This window comes from Pagrus pagrus (genome assembly GCF_965226575.1).
Source record: "Pagrus pagrus genome assembly, chromosome: 10".
Classification (NCBI taxonomy): Eukaryota; Metazoa; Chordata; class Actinopteri; order Spariformes; family Sparidae; genus Pagrus; species Pagrus pagrus.
The window spans coordinates 29,592,516-29,611,174 of record NC_140194.1 but is presented as its reverse complement, the minus strand read 5'-3'; the positions used below and the strand labels follow the sequence as shown (position 1 = coordinate 29,611,174).

Sequence of the window (18,659 nt, the reverse complement as noted above, 5' to 3'; positions counted from 1 at the left end):
CATGTTTTTACACAAACAATACCCCCATTACCTTAAATCAGTGTTTTTAAATCTTCAAACATCTCAAACATGCAGGGCAGAGGGCCCTCGGGCCAATCCACAGGGCATTTTTGCTTGAAAGTATTTCCAAATTAAATTTTATTCACTGCCATTTTATTATTTTGGATGAAGAATAGGCCTACTATGTCTGTAAACCTGGGAAAACAAAACAAAAAGTATCTGCATAGCTAGATACCAAAAAAACACTTTTGAGTTGTTAAAACTGCAAGGAATGGGTAATCATGTGAATGAAGAATATGTACAGTGTTGAGATTTGGTGTCTTGGCTCTGACCTAGTCGCTCCCCACAGGGAAACATCAAGTTCAGCTCTGCAGGTAGTTGGGAGTGACAATTGCTTTCAGGTGAGGCAGCAAAAGTGTTTGGACAGCACTGGCAGCTTAAGTACATAGTTTGCCATGTTAATGTAACAGCATACTCGAGCTGGCTACCTAGACTGATCACAGGTTTAGCTTAATTTATTTGTTAATTTGTAAAGAGACAACTTTAGCTTGGAAAACTGTCTGCCCTCAAAGGATTGCAAGCTGCCACTTTCATGACTCAGGATTAAGAAACTTCCTCACTGAATGATAAACATCACTGACTAGAAGAACTGTTCTTTATTTAGCTGCACATTCATACTACATGTTGGTTGAAGTTATTCTGTGTTTTTCTGTTTTAAGGACAATAAGGACAATAGACTGTATTTGAGTCGGGTGAATTGATACAGATTCCTGCTGTCGGTTTCACATCATTCTACTGATCAACAGCTGTTGATATAAACATACAAAAGAACTAAGTAAAAGGTAAGGAAGAGGAAGACTGGAAGACAGCAAATATAGATTTAATCACTGCATGATTGAAAATGTAAAAAAATGTGCCTTGCATCTGTTTTATGATGAAAGAAATACATTAAACATGTTTGTTAGACCTCTAGGATAGAAACACTGAATGTAAAAGTATTTTTGGTTAAAAAACAAGAAACGTCCACAGGGCACTTATAATACGAACTCTTTTGTAAGTAACCTAGACCAGCTTAAGATTGACTGCACAGAGGGATGAAGGCAGCAGATTAACTGGAGAGCTGAGACCACACTCAAATATGTGTCATAACCAAAGCTGTCACTCATGACCTTAGGGCGCAATGTGGTTTTACTTACGCTCAGCAATGACCAGGGGTGGGTAGAACAGGAAGTATCCCACCAGCTCTGCGGTCAGCTGGTTGAGGAGGCCACTGGAAATCGTCCCATTAAGAATTGCGTCCTGATTCTTCACCACGTACACCAGAGAGACTGATGGAGTGCCCGGCTCCTGGGACACACTCTGGATCTGAAGATAATTGCAGAGATACATCATTTTTCTTTTGAATCAAGTCAGTTACTATGAGATCCAAAGGTGCAATATTAGAATATTCTTTTAATTCTTTATTTATAGCAAATAAATACAGTACTGTATACAGGCACAATGGGCACATGTATTATTCAACCATTCACACACAAATATCTCATGGTATCATACCAAATGTCCAAGATGCCTATGAAGAATGCATTACAGCACTCTAGACACAGTATGACACTTTGAATGAACAATGCTTCTTTTCATTCTATAACAAGACCTGAGTGGCACTCTTAAAATAATGTGACTGAGTAACTATAGTAAAGTGGATGATGATACGAGACACCAGGAATTCCCATCACATTCCTCCATGAGTGTTAATATTTCAGAGGATGAATTATGAATGGACCCTATATCTGCCTCTTCTTGCTGAGACCTACTTTATGATTATGATGGTGTGTGCATGTATATCCCGCAGTCATAAGAGTACCTTCACAACCAGAAAGAGAGAAAGGAGCAGAGAACAAACGGCAGAGAAACAACTGAAAGGATTGAAACCGTTAAAGCATTGTAGAAGAATGAAGACATAAACCATTAAAAGGCCACTAAAGTATCCCCTTCCTTTAAGTGTAAATTGTAATCAAGCCTCTCTGACTTTTGTGACCTTTCACTGAATAAGTTACAGAACCATTTTCTGTGTTTTGTGTGTTCATTTGCAGTAAAGCACTTGCACAATGGAGCAGTGTGTCCATAATGTAGTGAACATGTAAAAAGTGTATGGTTGTAAGTGTCCAAAATATCATTTTGAGCGTTATTATTCACATTAGCCCGATTAGCATGCCACATGCAAATATGACACAATTGGCTATCTGCACTTTGCACTAAAAAGAGCCTCCATGAGCCCATGTAGTACCTCCACAGTGAGTCTGTTGTAGGTCTCCAGCACTTTGTCCTGAGCTTCTTCAAAGGCATTTTCCAGCCTCTGCTCCAACATCTGGACAAAACTGCAGGAGTAGATGTTATCTGTCGGGCCGACGAACCTCAACACTGAGGACAAAACAAAGAACATTTTATTTAATTGATACTGAAATAGAACTTTATTTCAGACAGAATACATGACAATAACTCCCTACAAATGAGCAATTTATGATTTGTGCGGTTTTATATCTACAAATCTTAAAATATAAGTGCCTTAACTTAATAGTGGTTTGTTAGTTGTTGATAAGATACAATTCTTACAACTCTCTTTTGAAGCATATAAATTGTACTTGTTTTATACTTCCCATACTTCCACACAGTAAGTTATTTTCATGAATAATAAAGTGTTATTATCCACAATATCCAAATGTTATTTCAAATGCTTACACTGACAACTAACAAAATGGTTTAATCTGCATACAAATATAAAATGACTTTCCATATGTCATTTATGTATCTGTTATGTATAACATAGACAATAATGGGCCAAACATCGAGCCTGGAGGAACACTTAAGTTACATGCAACGATTTTTTTATTTTAATTCTAATTCATATTATTTTTTGCAACATGTTAATACCGATTTTCCAATTAGCTACTTAATCATGATTGTGCAACTCCTCTAATGCCATATCTTTCCCATTTCTTCAGCAGTGAGCCATGGTCAACAGTATCAAATGCTTTTTTCCAATGATGCCAGTGATGTTGTTCTCCAAGCTCTAAAACCAGATTGCTGTTCTCAATAAATATTATCATTATTTACAGTTCAAGTAGTTTAATACATGCATCTACAGCACCAACAACAGTAAGCTGATGTCAGAACTACTAACTGAAGCAGCTGGAAAAGAGCTGAGGAAAGAGAAATTGTTTAAAAACTCCTCAACAATCTACTTCAAGCTGTATCTGGAATGTGTATCTGGGGCTGTGTTTGTGGTATTATTGAAAGTGGCGCTCTAGATAAAGGCTGTCTCTGTGTGACTGATAAACCTAAGCAGTGAGACAAAGAAAGAGGATTATTGCCACTATCTAGAATGAGAACAATGAAAGGGTAGTTGGCTGTCAGCGTCACGCAGCGCCGCACTGGGAATGAACAGGGTAAACAATATTGAGTCCATCAGCAGATTATGGAGGATGTTATTAATGTTGTCTCAGTCCTTTTACCGTGGTCGCCCTCCATTCTCTCCCTGCACTCTGTCTTTCTCTGTTCTTTTTAAAAACCTCTAAAAGGACTGGGACACGATAGGTGGAATAATATTCTGACCTAAATTCAGACATGGTGGTGCTTATGAGTGCAGGCTACATCTCCGAAAAAAGGCAAAGAAGACTGCATCCTCCACTGGTCTCATAGTCTGCAAAACATTGCAGGCACAAACAGCGTTGACCCAGTTGGTAATCTTATGCAAATTGTGCGCTGGATGGTAAATTGGCATATACAGTGTATTATGGTTTATGAGCTGAACAAGCCAGAAATGGATTTTTGTTCTTGCCTCAAGTGCCTACTTCATACACAGCTGCACACTAACATGGGATGACTCTACTGCAGTAAACATCACACTACAAGCAATAAAATATGTAATTAGAGAGCACAGCACAGATATTAGTAGTTTCCATTTGGTGATTAAACCAAGTATGTGTAGGACTTGAAAATGTTCCACTATGACACCTACAATTGACAGTTTGTTGTTATCAGAAAGTATACTATCCCTTCACATGGATCTAAAAAACAGTAAGCTGAACTGATTGGTCAACCAAACATTTAGAGCGTGTTCAAATCAGCCCGACAGCACACCTTGCTCATCACTAAAAATATTACTCTTGCCATTTCCATGGCAACATTGGAACTGCCAGAGCTGGAGCAAAAACCAATATATACATTTTTATACACAGGGTGTGATTTGGGAAAAAAATCAAAGAGTCGAAAAGGTTTTACTCATTGAAATAAATCAAACCACAGTGGGCCTCTACAGATGTTGACCTCCTGTTTGGCTAATTCTCGTAGCTGTTAAAGTTACATTTATAGAATAATTATGAACTTAATTATAAAACTGTTACTGGTACTTGAACTTACAGGGTTACTTGACCTATAGTGTGTTTACAGGTCTTGAGGAGCACTGCTGCATATGTGAAAATGTAGTATAATAAAGCCTTTTGTGGCTCAAGAGGAAGCTGCATGTAATTTGATAAAATGTCTCCAGCGATGTCACTCAGGTTGCATTATGGGTAAAGTAGAATCCAGGTTTAAAAAAAGCAATCCACTGGTCTGCGTGCAACTCTTAGAACACTGTTGGACTCAAAAACGCTACAGCAAAATCAGAGATATCTCCATTTTTATTCCACCCATTATTCTTCATATTCAAAACCTGGTGCCAATATTACCCACAATGCAACTTAAGCATTGATTGACATCACTGGAAGCAATTGATCAGATTACATTTAGCTTCCTCTGGAGTCACAAAAAGCTTTATACTACAAATTTTCCACATATGCAGTAAATACTGAAATAAATGTTTTCAACATGTAAATGTTGAAATAAAGGAGTTAGTCTTATTTTTTCATTCAATCAACATTCTTTAATGAATATCATTTATGGTGCTGTTTGATTACTACTAGACCGCCCTGTTAATGCAGGTCAGCTTTGTGACAGTGGTAAAAATGTTGTGAAAGTGAAATGTGAAAGGCTAAATGACAACAAATATGGATTGAAGCAGCATATTTTGTTAGATTAAAACATGTGATTTTTTTTCAATAAATTTTGACTTTTGGACTTTACAACGCTTTGGAGTGATTGGAAGACAGGTAAGGATTTTTGTGTGTATATGTGTGGTTCTTATTCAGGCTGGGAAATTCCAAGATTTCTAAAAAGCATCAATGTCAGTTAAAGGATTACTCGATAGGGACTGGAACTCATCTCTGTTGCTAGGTCCTTACTAAGGGTTGGTCCACTTGCTGGAGTAGTAAACTAGGTTTCATTTCATATAGTCTATAGTTTAGTCTGCTCGCATGACTGATTGTCAGAAATAAAAGTTTTGTTATTTTGAGAGGCAATCACCTCTGTCCTGACCGCATCACTGTCGTGCCACAAGTAATGGCAAGGCTCATCCTCTCGTGTAATATTGCTTAAAAGAACAACAGAGCAAAATTAAACACTGGACCAACAATTCAAAAAATATCTTTGTTGAGAAAAGTATAGGGTTTCATATCTGCACCTGTATCTTTTAAATGACAATGTGTTAATTGCGCTGATTCTTTTCTACCCTTGTTCACACAAGACTCGATGTTGATGTGTGCCTGCGTGTGTGTGTCTGTGTGTGTGCATGAGCTCAAATGTGTTTTTTCAAAGAGGCTTAAGAGGCTGACTAAATGAATGGACCAATTTGCCTTTGCTCTGCAATCATGGGAGTTTGTATGGGATTTAGGGTATCAGAGAAGAGTAAAGGAGAACAGACATGTAATCAGAATTTTCTAATTTTGTCTCTGCTCTACTCTTCCCCTGTGTCTCCCTCCCTGTACTCTCATTGCATTTTCTATCTCTCTGCTCTCCCTCTACTCCTATTCTCCCCCTCCTCCCCTCTGCACATCTCTAACCTCTGCTTATTCTTTATCCTTTTGCACTCCAACTCCAGAATGAACATTATCAGACCCTTTTGATTCTATCACGTAAAGGTTGATCTATCTTATCTTATTTTCCATTAGCTTTCATCACCTGTTTTCAGCTGCAGGTGAATGCTTGGAATGGGCACCCAGGTTGCCACGGGAACAAGAACTGCCTTGACCAACGGAGTGTGCTGCCTGATGTCTGACAGCAGCTTGTCAAAACCATAAACATTCAGCGCCTCAACCACCAAGGAGGAAACATAGACAGTTTTGCCGCTGGTCACGTAGTAACCCAGCGTCACGTTGTTGGGGCTGCAATCATCACGCTCCACCTGTGACAGAGAAATAGAGAAGGAAATTCAAGTTGCAGCCTTGTTTTTACCGCACTTACACCTGTATTTCAAATGAGGCTGTGTAGATATATCCTAAAAACATGGTGTTGCTAGTATGTCTACATGATTTGTGTTCTTATTTCAAAGTACACACACTGTAAAGAAGAACCAGACAAACAGAATCAGGTAAACAAATCAGAGCTACCAGGTGAAACAAGCTCAGAAGCAACACTAAAGACAAGGTGTAAAGCACATTTTTCTAACACATGTTGTGCTTCAGCTATAGGTTTAGAATACAAATGCACCAGACTAAGAATATTTATGATCCTTGTTTTTTTAAAGCCAAATCTGCCTCGAGGGAATATTTCAGTATGAGCCTTCAACAGTCATAAATCTGACTAACTGTGTCCTGGAAAAACACATACAGACAACAATCGGTGGTGAGTCAAGGCTCGTATTTCTGGAACTATACGCCGCCCACCTTCCTCTACCCTCCACCTTCAACCAGACTGAGCAGCTGTGGCTGTTGTTACTATGGCTCTCTCCTCTGTCCTCATCCTTCTTTTCCTCTCCTCTCCTTTGTAAGCTAGCTGCCCCGAGCTAGTCTTTCTATAAAAAAAAAAACACATCCCTCTTCATGAAACTGTATCTCATTACCTCCCCTCTCCTCTCCTCCCCTCTCCTTTTCCCTCCACTCCTCTCCTCTCATCTTTGATTCAACAAAAATTCAACAAAACTCAGCCTGTTTTTCAAACGATACCTACCTGCCATCTTTACTTTGCCCAATTCCTGTAGCAAGCATTGAAGCTTTAGCCCCAGTTTACCAAGCATCCCTTTACTTCTTAATTATAATCAGCAACATTCTTTTATTCCAACACCTCACCTTTGGGTTTTGCATTTAATCAGAAAACAAAAAGAGAGAGCTTTCAGAGTTTTTTCATTTCAGTCTTAATTCAAATGCAATATGCAAGGAATTTTAACTATTTCTTTGTGTTTTCTTTCCATGTTTAGGTAGTGCATTATTTCTGGAAGGGACTTGGGATTTTATCCTAAAATAATATCTCCTAAAATAGTTGTACCAATCATAGTTAAAATAGCTATATCCATCATATGTAATCATAAATCTTTTTATCATTTTAAATATTTATAAACGTGCCTGGGAGTGATTTAGTCATGTGTATATGTATAAATAGTTAATGAATCTGTTACAGCCCTATAATAATAGAAATAGAAATATCATATCATTGATTATTCAAGTTTATTTAAAGGCATGCTTACCTTAATGTTTCTTTTTCCGACTAATACATAAGCAGGTATGTCTATACAATATACAACAATACATCATTATTGAATATTTGTTTGTGACCCTTCCAATATAAAGAACAGACTTACATTAAGAAATATGTATCATTATGTATCAGGTTCTGCATGAGATGCACATTAATTATCGGCATTTAAAAACATCATGTAGTGTATTAACTATAATGTCCAATCACATACTCCTGACAAGTCCTCCATAGTTAACATTATATAAGCATTTATCAGTATAAACACAGCATACATAGTGCACTTACTTAGCTATGTTACTACGACACTGTGCATTTATTAGAGCATAAAGCTGGTTTACTGAGTTATCTGAATAACTTAGCTGAGTCATCCCCAGAAAAGGCCTTTTTACATGCTTCAGTATTTTTCAGCTTCCAGGTTTTAATCTGCAAAGTTATCCAGAGTACATCTGCTTCCTGTAACAGACCTTTGTTCTAAATATACGTTTAAGTACATATACAAATTAAGTATATAAGTACACAATTGTGCTCAGCAGAAAACAACACAGCAACTTTGTTATATGAATTGGCGATTGTCCAACTTCACACCCCTGACATTCATTAAAAGTTACAGAAGGTGAAAGAATCAGTGGGTGGGTGGACAAATATAGTTGATCAATGTTTGAATTGTTTATACAAATGCCATATTTCAGGATATCCTTATCATAGCTTACTCTTAATAGTAGTAGTGTGTATTAAACATTTAATAAGTGATTCAATGTACAAATCCTTTGAAGTTTAGGGTTTGAATTTTTAATTCATAAAAAATTTATTTATAAATGAATACCAATCATAAAATTTCTATTGTATGTACTGTATTTGTTTGGAATAGTTTTAACTGATGTAGAGCACACATTTCTAAACATATACAGCAAGTTTTATAATGCATTTGACCTGTATTTAAAGCTAATGAAGATATATGATTATACGTATATAACTATACTGTGTTAACAAGCATATATCAGCTGTTTATATACCAGCTGGATACCTCATGTGAAGGAAACATACTTGTTGAAAGATAAATTACTAACACTAAATTGTTGTATATTTAATATTCTTTCATACTACCCCTGCACCCTGCAGAAGCTGCAAGGTTTTTATTTCACTTTGTTTTACATAGTTAAAAAGCAGCGGTGTACCTAATGAAGCCGACCAGACCCTGTCCTTGCCCCCTGCTGTCACTACTTTCTCCCTGCCAACATTTTAAAGCTGTAAAACTGGCAGATTTTGCAAGCAATTATGGTTAACCACGTTGCTCAATGATGCAAAACATTAAATACTGCTGCATGCTAATTTCATGCTGTTTGACTATCCCTGTCTCTGCTAAGGGCGATATTTGCCCTCTAACAATGCCTCAAAACACTGCCTACATATCATGGCTTTTTAAGCTCTGGCCAGTTTTATACCTTGTTGGTGCTGCTGCTGTGTCTCGATAGACTGATCCAGATCCCCAAATAATAGCCTACGCTATCTGATGGAGAGGCTGAAAACAGAAGAGTGTATATGTGTGTGTATGTGTGTGTGTGTGTGGCAGGGGGTAGATGAAAGTGGACTGGAGCTTAGAGACTCTTAGTCACTCTCTGTGCAGGCTCACAAACAACTGGATAAAAATAGAAAAAGCAGGCAGATGAAGACAGAAGACAGACAGACAGCGAGATGAAGGGAGGCAGGTGGACAGACAGGAAGGCGGGCAGGCACAACACGCAGACCAACAGAAAGGAGAGACAGACAGGTTGGCAGAAAATCAATCGACTTGAACCGAGGGAGCAATCGGATAGGAGGAATGGTGAAGGGAGCAATATGAGAAATGTAAATATTGAGAAACACGAAGGACGAGGGTGAACATTTCAGAGAAAGAAGAGAAACAGAGAAGATAAAGAAGAAATACAAATAGTCTCAGTTGAAAAGGAACATAAGAGAGGTTGGACAAACAAAACAGAGACAAAAACACTTCAACCGCACTGCTATGATCCAGGCAAAAGAATTTATTCTGGACTTCTTCTCCATTAGCAATGTTTGTAAGAGTGTGTGTATGTGTGTGTGTGTGTGTGTGTGTGTGTGTGTGTGTGTGTGTGTGTGTCTGTGTGTGTGTGTAACCTCTCTGAGCAATTATTATTATTCAACAGGTTATTTCTATTCACAATCAAACGCTGTCTGCATTAGTCACCTCTCTCAGTTTGTCTCTAGCACCACTCAGATCAGTCCTTGTGAGGTGAATGAGCAGGACGGGAAAATGATGAATAATTTAATGAAGGCTGTCAAATGATGACACACTCAAAAATAGGATATCTGCACATATGAAGAGCAAACACTGTGGCAAAATTAAAATGTAAAATTCAGATTATCTTATTTGCATTAGATAGAAAAGTACTTTAACTCAGTGTAATGAAGCCGAAAGACACTTGTGGTCATCTAATTTACCCCAAGAGTGTATAGACCTGTTGGAGTTGAGTATATTGAACGCAAAGGTAAAAATTGTATACTATATTCAAAAGCTCTGAAAACTATTTTACATCTGCAAATGTTCTTCTGGTGAGACAACTTTATACTAGTACAAAATGAATGTCCTCTGCACCCCTATTTACAAGCCACTGGCTGTGACCTTTATTTACATGCCGCTGACCCATATTTTCTAGCCACCGACATCCGCTTACTAGCCTGCAACCTTTATTTACATTCCATTGACAACTGAGACCGGTACTACAAAGCAGGATTTGTGCACTAAAAGGTAACTTACCCTTGGTTTTCAGAGCTATGACGTTGGTTCACTTCTTACCAGGGTAAACTGCCATGGCAACTTTTGCTGCACACCTAGCCTCACCTAGGTGTGCACTGGTGTATGTGACAAGTGTTGTAGCCCTTTCAGCTGTCAGTAGACTGGAACAGCACTATAGAAAAGCAAGTCCATCTACTAGTAAACAGTTTTTATTCCCCCTGTACCTGTTTACTTGTCACTGACCTGTCGTTATTGGCTATCGACCTGTGGTTATGAGCTAGTGAGCTGCGCTAACAAGCCACTAACCTGTAGTTACTGAACCTGTAAGAAACGCTGACCTGTGCTGAGGCTGTGGAGTCATTCAGAGCTCTCTGCAGGGCGTGGCTCAGTCCTTTAGAGAGGTTCTGTTTCAGGATCAGGTCCAGGCGGTTCCTACGCATCTCAATGGACAGAACTGTGAATCGAAAATAAAATTAAAAATGAAAATCAAAGCTTGGCGATTGTGTACAGTGTTCATATTCAGCTTGTTAAATATCTGTGACAAATTCCACATCCACCAAACCAGACTTGTTGCCTCAAATAAAAAAATATAAAGCTATACTTTACTGATCCACCCCAAGCACCACGGAGCTGGTAGGCATTCATATATCTTGCCTAAGGACATTTAAGGACACGGGAGCTTGGACTTTGGTCTCTGGCTAATTGTCTCCTTTGCCACTTTGCGAAGCTGCAGCCAACTCCAGTAAAGGCCTAAATACTCTGGTAAATGTAATCAAAGGTTACAGTCTCCAGCTTCCTATTAATCTAAGTGTTCATGCTTGAGGAAAATCTGCTCACTTTGTGCAAGTTTTAATTAATTTGTGAGCATGTAATTACATTGTGGACATATAATAGGTACATTGTGCCTGAGCTTCTGAAATGGCATTTCATGATTATTCATCATTTCTTTGTAATAATTCTTTTTTTTTTTTGACTGAGCCTGCCTGTAAATAATGTACAGTATGTTGTAGGTAATTTGATAAGGGACATGCAGGAAGTGAGGTAACAGGTTACTCGTTTCAATCTCTGTTCTTTATCTCCCACACATGTCTAAATGTCTGAGAAATACATCATTATTCTATCAATCATAGTGATGGGGTTTCAGTCTCATACCTGTTCTGACCCAGTACTTTTCGGTCACGTTGCATGGTAGAGGACCTTCCTCTGCACTGGTACTGGATGGAGGTTCTGTGGTCGTGGTTGGAGGTGGCGTGGTTTGGACGGGGATGAACACAGTGGTGGCAGGTACCTTTGTTGTTGTGGTTGTAGTGGTAGTAGTTGTGGTGGTGGCAGCAGTAGTAGTAGTAGTAGTTGTTGCAGGTGTAGTAGTTGTAGTAGTAGTGGGTGGAGTAGTGGTGGTGCTGGTGGTTGGGGCAACAGTAGTAGTGGTGGTAGTCGTGGGAGGTGTGGTTGTTGTGGTGGTTGTAGGCTGAGTTGTAGCTGCTGTGGTCGATTTGAGGCTCATGGTTTGCTGTAGGGTTGTAGCAGCAGTGGTGTTTGTTGGTGCTGTTATGTCGCTCCTAGTGGTCATCGCCTGGGTCATCATTTCAGTAGCAGTCACAGTAAGAGTGGTCGTTGAGGGCGTCGTCGTGGTTACTGTCGTCAGCTGAAGATTGTCATTGGTCACAGTGTCCTGGCTTGTGGTGTTAGAGACTGTGGTGGCTGTTGATGGTGTTTGTGCTCTTGCTGTGCTGGATAACGATAAAGTTGAGGTGGTGGTGGGTGATAGAGTGGTGGCTGATGTGGTCGTGTGCCGTGAGGTGTTTCTGGTGTGCACGGGCACAGTGGTGTTCCACTGGTGGGTGGAGAAAGGGCTGGTGACATTGGCAGGAAGTGTGACATCGTGGTCACCCACTGTGGACAGGAGCGACTCGGGGACAGTGGGGAGATCCCAGGCTGGCAAGCTGCTCACCGAATCCTCTGCAGGGAGAAAAGTAGAAAAACATTGGAAATCATGATATTAAAGGATGTCTATTGACATTCCAAAAGTTGGTCAACTACTCCCTTGAAAGACCAAAACTAACAATGAATATATCCTCTTAAGACTGTTCAACCTGTGAAGCCTGATGTATCTTGTTGATCTGTCACAGTGCTCCATTGTTATCCAAAATGTTTCTTCATTACCATGAAAACACATGCAGTAGTTATTTTGAGTCAATCCCAGATACACCAACCTGCTGACAAAACTCACTAGACCAAATGTGCATTAATCATTGGCTTAAAATAGTCCCCGACAAATAATCCAGTTTGAGTAACGTTTGCTACAAACCACAGCGTCCAGCTGTTTTCAGAAATAATTCAGCCTTTTTAAAAAAATCGAAACACTATATCTTTAGTAAGAACATGCCTGGGGATGACTGCCTCAGGCAGGGTAGGAAAGATAAAATGTAGAGAGTTGAACTAATGCATTGGTGTTTGTGGTCTTTTTATGGCATTTGTTGATAAAAACAAGATTACAGAATATTGCAAGCCATATCCTTGAACATATAAAGTATAATATCAGACTATTAGGAGACCTGGACACGTGCATTTTACCTCTGAACAACAAAATGCAATGCATCTAAAATCCACTTAAAGCAACAATGCAAAGGGATCCCAATATGAAGAAAGTAATGCAAATGAGACAGTTGGCCGGTTAATAAAAAACATGTCAAAACTGAATTGTCAGATTTATCCCCAATGATGAACAAGAAGGATCAGGAGGATTTTGTCAATAAGAAGTAGTTTGCATGAAATAGAGAGCCAATTTCAATGTGCAAAAGAGAGAAGCATTTTAATGTCAGGGGTTCATTTAATCCATCCAAATCATCTCTAGACAACACAATGAAAAATCAGATACATGTCGATGAGAGGTGTAAAGGAGGCTGGAGTGAACGAGAGAGGCAATCAATCCTTTCAGACTGAGAAAGATTCAGTTTCCTGCTTATCCTCTCCTTGTATCACTGCATGAGGACGTGTTGTATTGTGACTATGATGTGAATCGATGTGATAGGAGATACTGAGAACGGAATATTATCTTTTGTTCATTCTTGTGTCGGCAGCTAAACTATATGTGAAAGAAATACCTGATTGATGATGTCATTTTTATTCACTGGAATGACAGGAAGTCGGGAGACATGAAGGAAGTGGCATGGGACAGGACATGGTGGTGGTCATGATGATGACAAAGGGGATGCTGTTGATGAAGATGATGATGACAAAGGTGGTGATATAATGATGATGGCAATATGACAAAGGTGATGACAAAATGATGATGCTGGCGGTGGGATGATGAAGATGGTTGTTTAGGTTGCCATGCTGAAAATTACATTGTGATGACAATGGTTATTAGAAATGAAGACTGATGCAGAACAATATCATGACTAATTTCATTGCATAAAGTTGTGCTGAAGTACTGAAAACAACTGACCATTTGATATGTCCCACCCCCTTACCTACTGTTGCTACGCCTGTCAGGCTTTCTGTTCTTAGTTTCAGGTTATAAGAAACTAATGAAAATATAGTTATGAATATTACTTTTCCATAATTATAGTATAGCTCTTCTCAGGGCCCCATGCACATCCTTTGGACATGTGTTATGGATGCTAAGCCATGATTGGCCAATTGTTGTTCAGGGGAGGGGTTTGGTGAATAATTAATTACACTGTAAAAGGCAAAAGTTGAAATATCTTTAAATGACAAAACAGCCCTGAACCATACCCAAAGTGGAGCTAATGTTGCTGTTGGAGGAGTTGCTGTTGACATCAACCAGAGAGACGTTGCCTGATGCTGCTGTCTGACTCTCTCTGTTACTAGCTGAAGAGGAGGAGGAAGAAGAGGAGGAAGAGGGAGAGGAAGAGGAGGAGGATGGCAAAGAAGATGCTTTTGTTGTAGAGGAGGAGGCGGAAGAGGAGGAGGTCTTGGATGATGATGAAGAGGAGCTTTTGGTCCAAGCAGCTTTAGACAGCAGTCCTAAAGGTTTTCGTAACACTGGTGCCTGCAGCTCTACTGTCTCTGCCAGCATGGTGGGGACTGATAAAAAGGCTGCCGTCTCTCTTTGGCCCACTCGACGCGTCTGCTGCCCCAGCCAGGCAGCCGGCTCCCTGGGCATGCTTGGCAGGTCACCACCCTCTGTGGCCCTCGGTCTCCATTCAGCCCCGACTTCTGCCCAGGCGCCGGTTCCCCTCATAATCTCAGTCTCCGCAAAGACTTTGCCACCTGCCCCAGCACGAACTTCGGCTTCTGTTTCAGTCCAAACTGCTGCTCTGGCCCCAGCAAACACTTTACCCTCAGACCAAGCTCTGGGTCCAGCTCCAAGATCGACATCAGTCCCAACTATCGCATCTTTGTCTTTAGCCCCAGCTCTGTCTCCAGTCTCAGGGGTAGCTGTGAGGTGGGAGGGCACTGCGGGGTCTAGAGGAAAGACAACCCGTCTCATTGACTCATGGTGACCTCCATCAGCTGTAGAAAACATAAGGGAGAGGGAAATGGAGAAAGGAAAGCAGAAATAGTGTTTAATAATTAGGAGTTCTGGCCAGCATAAACATTGTGAACAGTCTTTGAGTCATCCACCCCACAGGCTGGACAATGACTTTAGTTTCTTTTCTTTGTGCAATTCATCGAATATGAGCCTCCATACACACAAACACATGCACTCGCACTCACACACACCGTGCACACACACACACACACACACACACACACACACACACACAGCTGAATTTCTCGAATCATTAGTCCTCATAATGCCACGACAACTGTCCAGCTGCCGGGTGATTTAAAACTGCCCTGCTTGCACTCACACACATTGAGAATGAGAGCATACGCACTTCACTTTTACTCTCGGGCAAATACACACACATATGCATATTCTTCTTCTTTCTCCCCTCTGTCTCACACACGTATCCAAAGGGATTGTGGTACAATAGTAATAATGTCTAAAGTAGGTCACTTGTGTTTTTAGAGGATAAAGCATAGGGAATTAATTTAGATGTTCCAGACAGCATAAATTAGGACACACACACACTCACATACACCCTAATCAGAGCTGTAATTTCACAGATACTAATCTGATCTGTTGGGTTAGCCATGCTAGCCTGTGGATTTATTATTCCTAGAACATACACAATCACTCAGGCTCCAGCTCAGCTAATAACTCAGACCAGTACTGATGACACAGAAATATGGCTCCTACGCAAAGTTCTGTGTGAGTTATATGTATGTAATGACAGTATTGTGAAGTCATTTTTCATTTTTTTAAATTTGACACCAAATGACTCAGATTATGGAAATGAAGTAGCAAAGATAGCATCCAGTCAAAGCATTTAGCCTCGGTCTTTATCTCCATTCTGTGAACTGTCTTCATCTTCTCTGTAGCTCAACAAAGCCTGAAGGTTTGGCAGACTTAGGCGATTATCCTGCCTAATACATTCAGTCTCAAAGGCACCTTGCTTTAGTGGGACTGAATGATGAGAAATAACAAGGCTGACCGTCTGACTGGCTCTCTGGCTGCCTCACTGGGTGGCACAGTTTGTTCCATCTGCTCATTTGTTCTGAAGTAGAAAGGTTTGGTTTTGGCGTTGCTCCATGCTGATGTTGAGTTTATCCTGTACTTGACGTAAATATCATAAGAGGGAAGTGAGTCCAAGGCAGAGTTGTTTTTGTTTTTTTCTTTTTGCTCAAGCGCACACTCATTTCATCCTGCAAATGTGTTCAGCGTGCATGTGTGTCGCACACTTCCCACGCTCACAATGTCTCTGTGGAGGATCGGTTAATTAAAAGACAGTGGTTGTGAGCAAGAGAGGCTTTATAGAACCAGCTCGAGGCTTAGCTGCTGGATATCCTCTGGACACCTGCTATAAAGCATTTAAACTACCCTGCTATTAACTACCACCACTGAGCAATCTGTCCCTTGTTATAGGATGTCATATCATATATGTCATTAAAAGAGGTAATTCATTTATTGACAGTTTATATTTCATCTTATCCACCATCTAGGTTTGTGTCAGCAGTGCTCCTTTGGTCAATTTAGGCCCAGTGGCCCAGTGTCTTGGTCAGGGAAGCAGCTTGTCGCTCAAATGAGAACAGCATGTACACTTTAGGTGAGCCTGGGTTGAAGTTGTTGCTAACTATATATACAAACAGTACAACACCCTTCATTTTAATCAGCAGTGGGCAAACATGACACTGGAAATTGGCTGTAGCATTTATTCACCAACAACCTATGCTACGTTATTCCTTAAAGGGGTTTGCTACTTATTCCACACATTTCAGTTTAAAAAGCATCCTTAAAAAAGATAACAAAAAAGTCCCCGATACTTAGGCACTGCAGGGTGTCAAATTAGGCCTGGTGGGCCACCAGTCTTGCAATCCACTGGCGGAAACCCTGCAGTTTGAGAGAGTAGAGAACGGCAAAGCTAGAAAAGGCAGGGGTAATTACTTGTACACTGCAGGGAGAGTACAGGAACATGATTGTTAAAATTAGCTGAAAATACATACATATATTTACACACATATATATATATATATATATATATGCAAAGATTGCTGCAGTTAAAGACAACCTGTTTGATATCCTGCAGCAGTATCTTCCTGACATAGTTTGGACCTCTCAGCCAGATAAAGTCTGCTTACACAGTCAACAAGATATGTACAGTCTAACTTCAAAAGCCCTCAATTAAAGCTGCACTGAAATTAGTGTACATAGTAATTACCAAACAATACCAACTCTGTTATTTATCATCAATTGGATATTAAAGCTACATTAATCAATATTTGAATGATGCATTGGAGGACTATGTGTAATGAGAATTATCAACCAATTCTGTGATTCCCCTCAGCTATGGAAGGCCCACTGTTTTTCTGGCCCACAGATACCGCTCTTTTCAGGAATCTGTTTTAGCAAGAAAGTTCTGATCAGCAAATTGTTCACTACCTGCCCAGCACCAAACACTTGTCAGGTAGACAGAAACATGACTCCAAATGAATAAATGCTAATGCTGTTCTGTGGCTGCTGAATGTTTGAAAAGGGAATCTGTAGGTACGTTTGTGACAACTAAATGGTGGTAACATGTCAATGTGGCAAAGGAAATTGCACTTTTTTAAGTGTAACTCTCGCCAAAATGCAACCTAGGCTTTTTTTGTGAACATACCCAAGTCAAACCTACGTGTAAAAGCATAATTACGATGAAAAAGCCACTTTTAAGATTTACCGTAGTTTCGTTTTCAATTGCGTGCTAGGGGCAATTGTATGGTAGCATCAAAATCGTTATTTTTAAAACACTAAGAAGACTCGACACAACATGAAACTTTGCTCGTAGTATCACCAGGGTCTCTACACATGAACACGAGCATTGAGAACATTGTTTGTGTACACAGACTTTACTAAAAACAAGGTTTTTGAACAACTCTCGTTAGCAGTAGCTTGCTCCGCTCGCCACCGTCCTGCCAGTTGAGATGCGTCGATCCCCGAGTGTGGCGTAACATGGCGCTTTCTCCTCTATGTTACGCCACACTCAGGGATCGACTCTTCTCGACTGGCAGGACGGCTACTGCTACTGATAAGGTGAGTTGTTCAAAAACCTTCTTTTTAGTAAACTCTGTGTACTCTGTGCCCCTAGCATGCAATTGAAAATGATTTTGACCCGAAAACGAAACTACGGTAAATCTTAAAAGTGGCTTTTTCTTCGTAATTATGCTTTTACACGAAGGTTTGACTCAGGTACATTCACAAAAAAAGCCTAGGTTGCATTTTGGCGAGAGTTACACTTTAAATGAAGGTCTTGCCTGCTCTGACTTGGGTATATATTTACACTACATATTCATTCAAATGTTTCTTTTCTTTTTTTCTTGGATGTGTTTTTATGTCCTAAGTGACAATGTACCAGTGATTCTCACCTTTAGTGTTTAAGTTAAGTGTGTTAAGTTTCTTCTTAAAAATTGTTCCAGCACCAATCCATGCCCTACCAAAATAATACCATAGCATACCATTACTACAATAGAAATTGGTTGATAATAGAACATATTGTCAATTTGTTTGAGCGGAGTGATGGAAGGATGAATGGATAGACGAAGGGATTACTGAATGGATTGATGGATGGTGGGATGGATAGAAGGACTGTACCATATGCATAACTGTTAGCAGTGTTTTGAGTGTTTTCTCCTCTAACAGCTAGCCACCTGCTCTGGCTGAGAGCAACATATGTGACTCTACTATCAGACCTCTGTCAAAACGCTAGGATAGAAGAACCTCCACTGAGAACAAATATGGACAGGATGGATGGTGGATGGTTGGTAGAACAGAAAGTGTGGATTAAAGATGGATAAA

General features: G+C 39.9%; 1 protein-coding gene across 6 annotated transcripts in view; it reads right to left on the bottom strand.

Annotated features, from left to right (window-relative positions):
• Positions 1 to 18,659, bottom strand: part of kiaa1549la (KIAA1549-like a) — a 114,196-nt gene that overhangs the window by 53,544 nt on the left and 41,993 nt on the right. For all 6 annotated transcript variants that reach the window (XM_084364242.1, XM_084364241.1, XM_084364243.1 and 3 more), the window contains 6 exons: positions 14,054 to 14,794; positions 11,468 to 12,274; positions 10,654 to 10,769; positions 6,052 to 6,274; positions 2,285 to 2,418; positions 1,197 to 1,365 (listed from right to left, as the gene is read on the bottom strand). In XM_084364242.1, the coding sequence (XP_084220368.1) occupies positions 1,197 to 1,365; positions 2,285 to 2,418; positions 6,052 to 6,274; positions 10,654 to 10,769; positions 11,468 to 12,274; positions 14,054 to 14,794 (2,190 nt within the window). The remainder of the gene's footprint in view (positions 1 to 1,196; positions 1,366 to 2,284; positions 2,419 to 6,051; positions 6,275 to 10,653; positions 10,770 to 11,467; positions 12,275 to 14,053; positions 14,795 to 18,659) is intronic.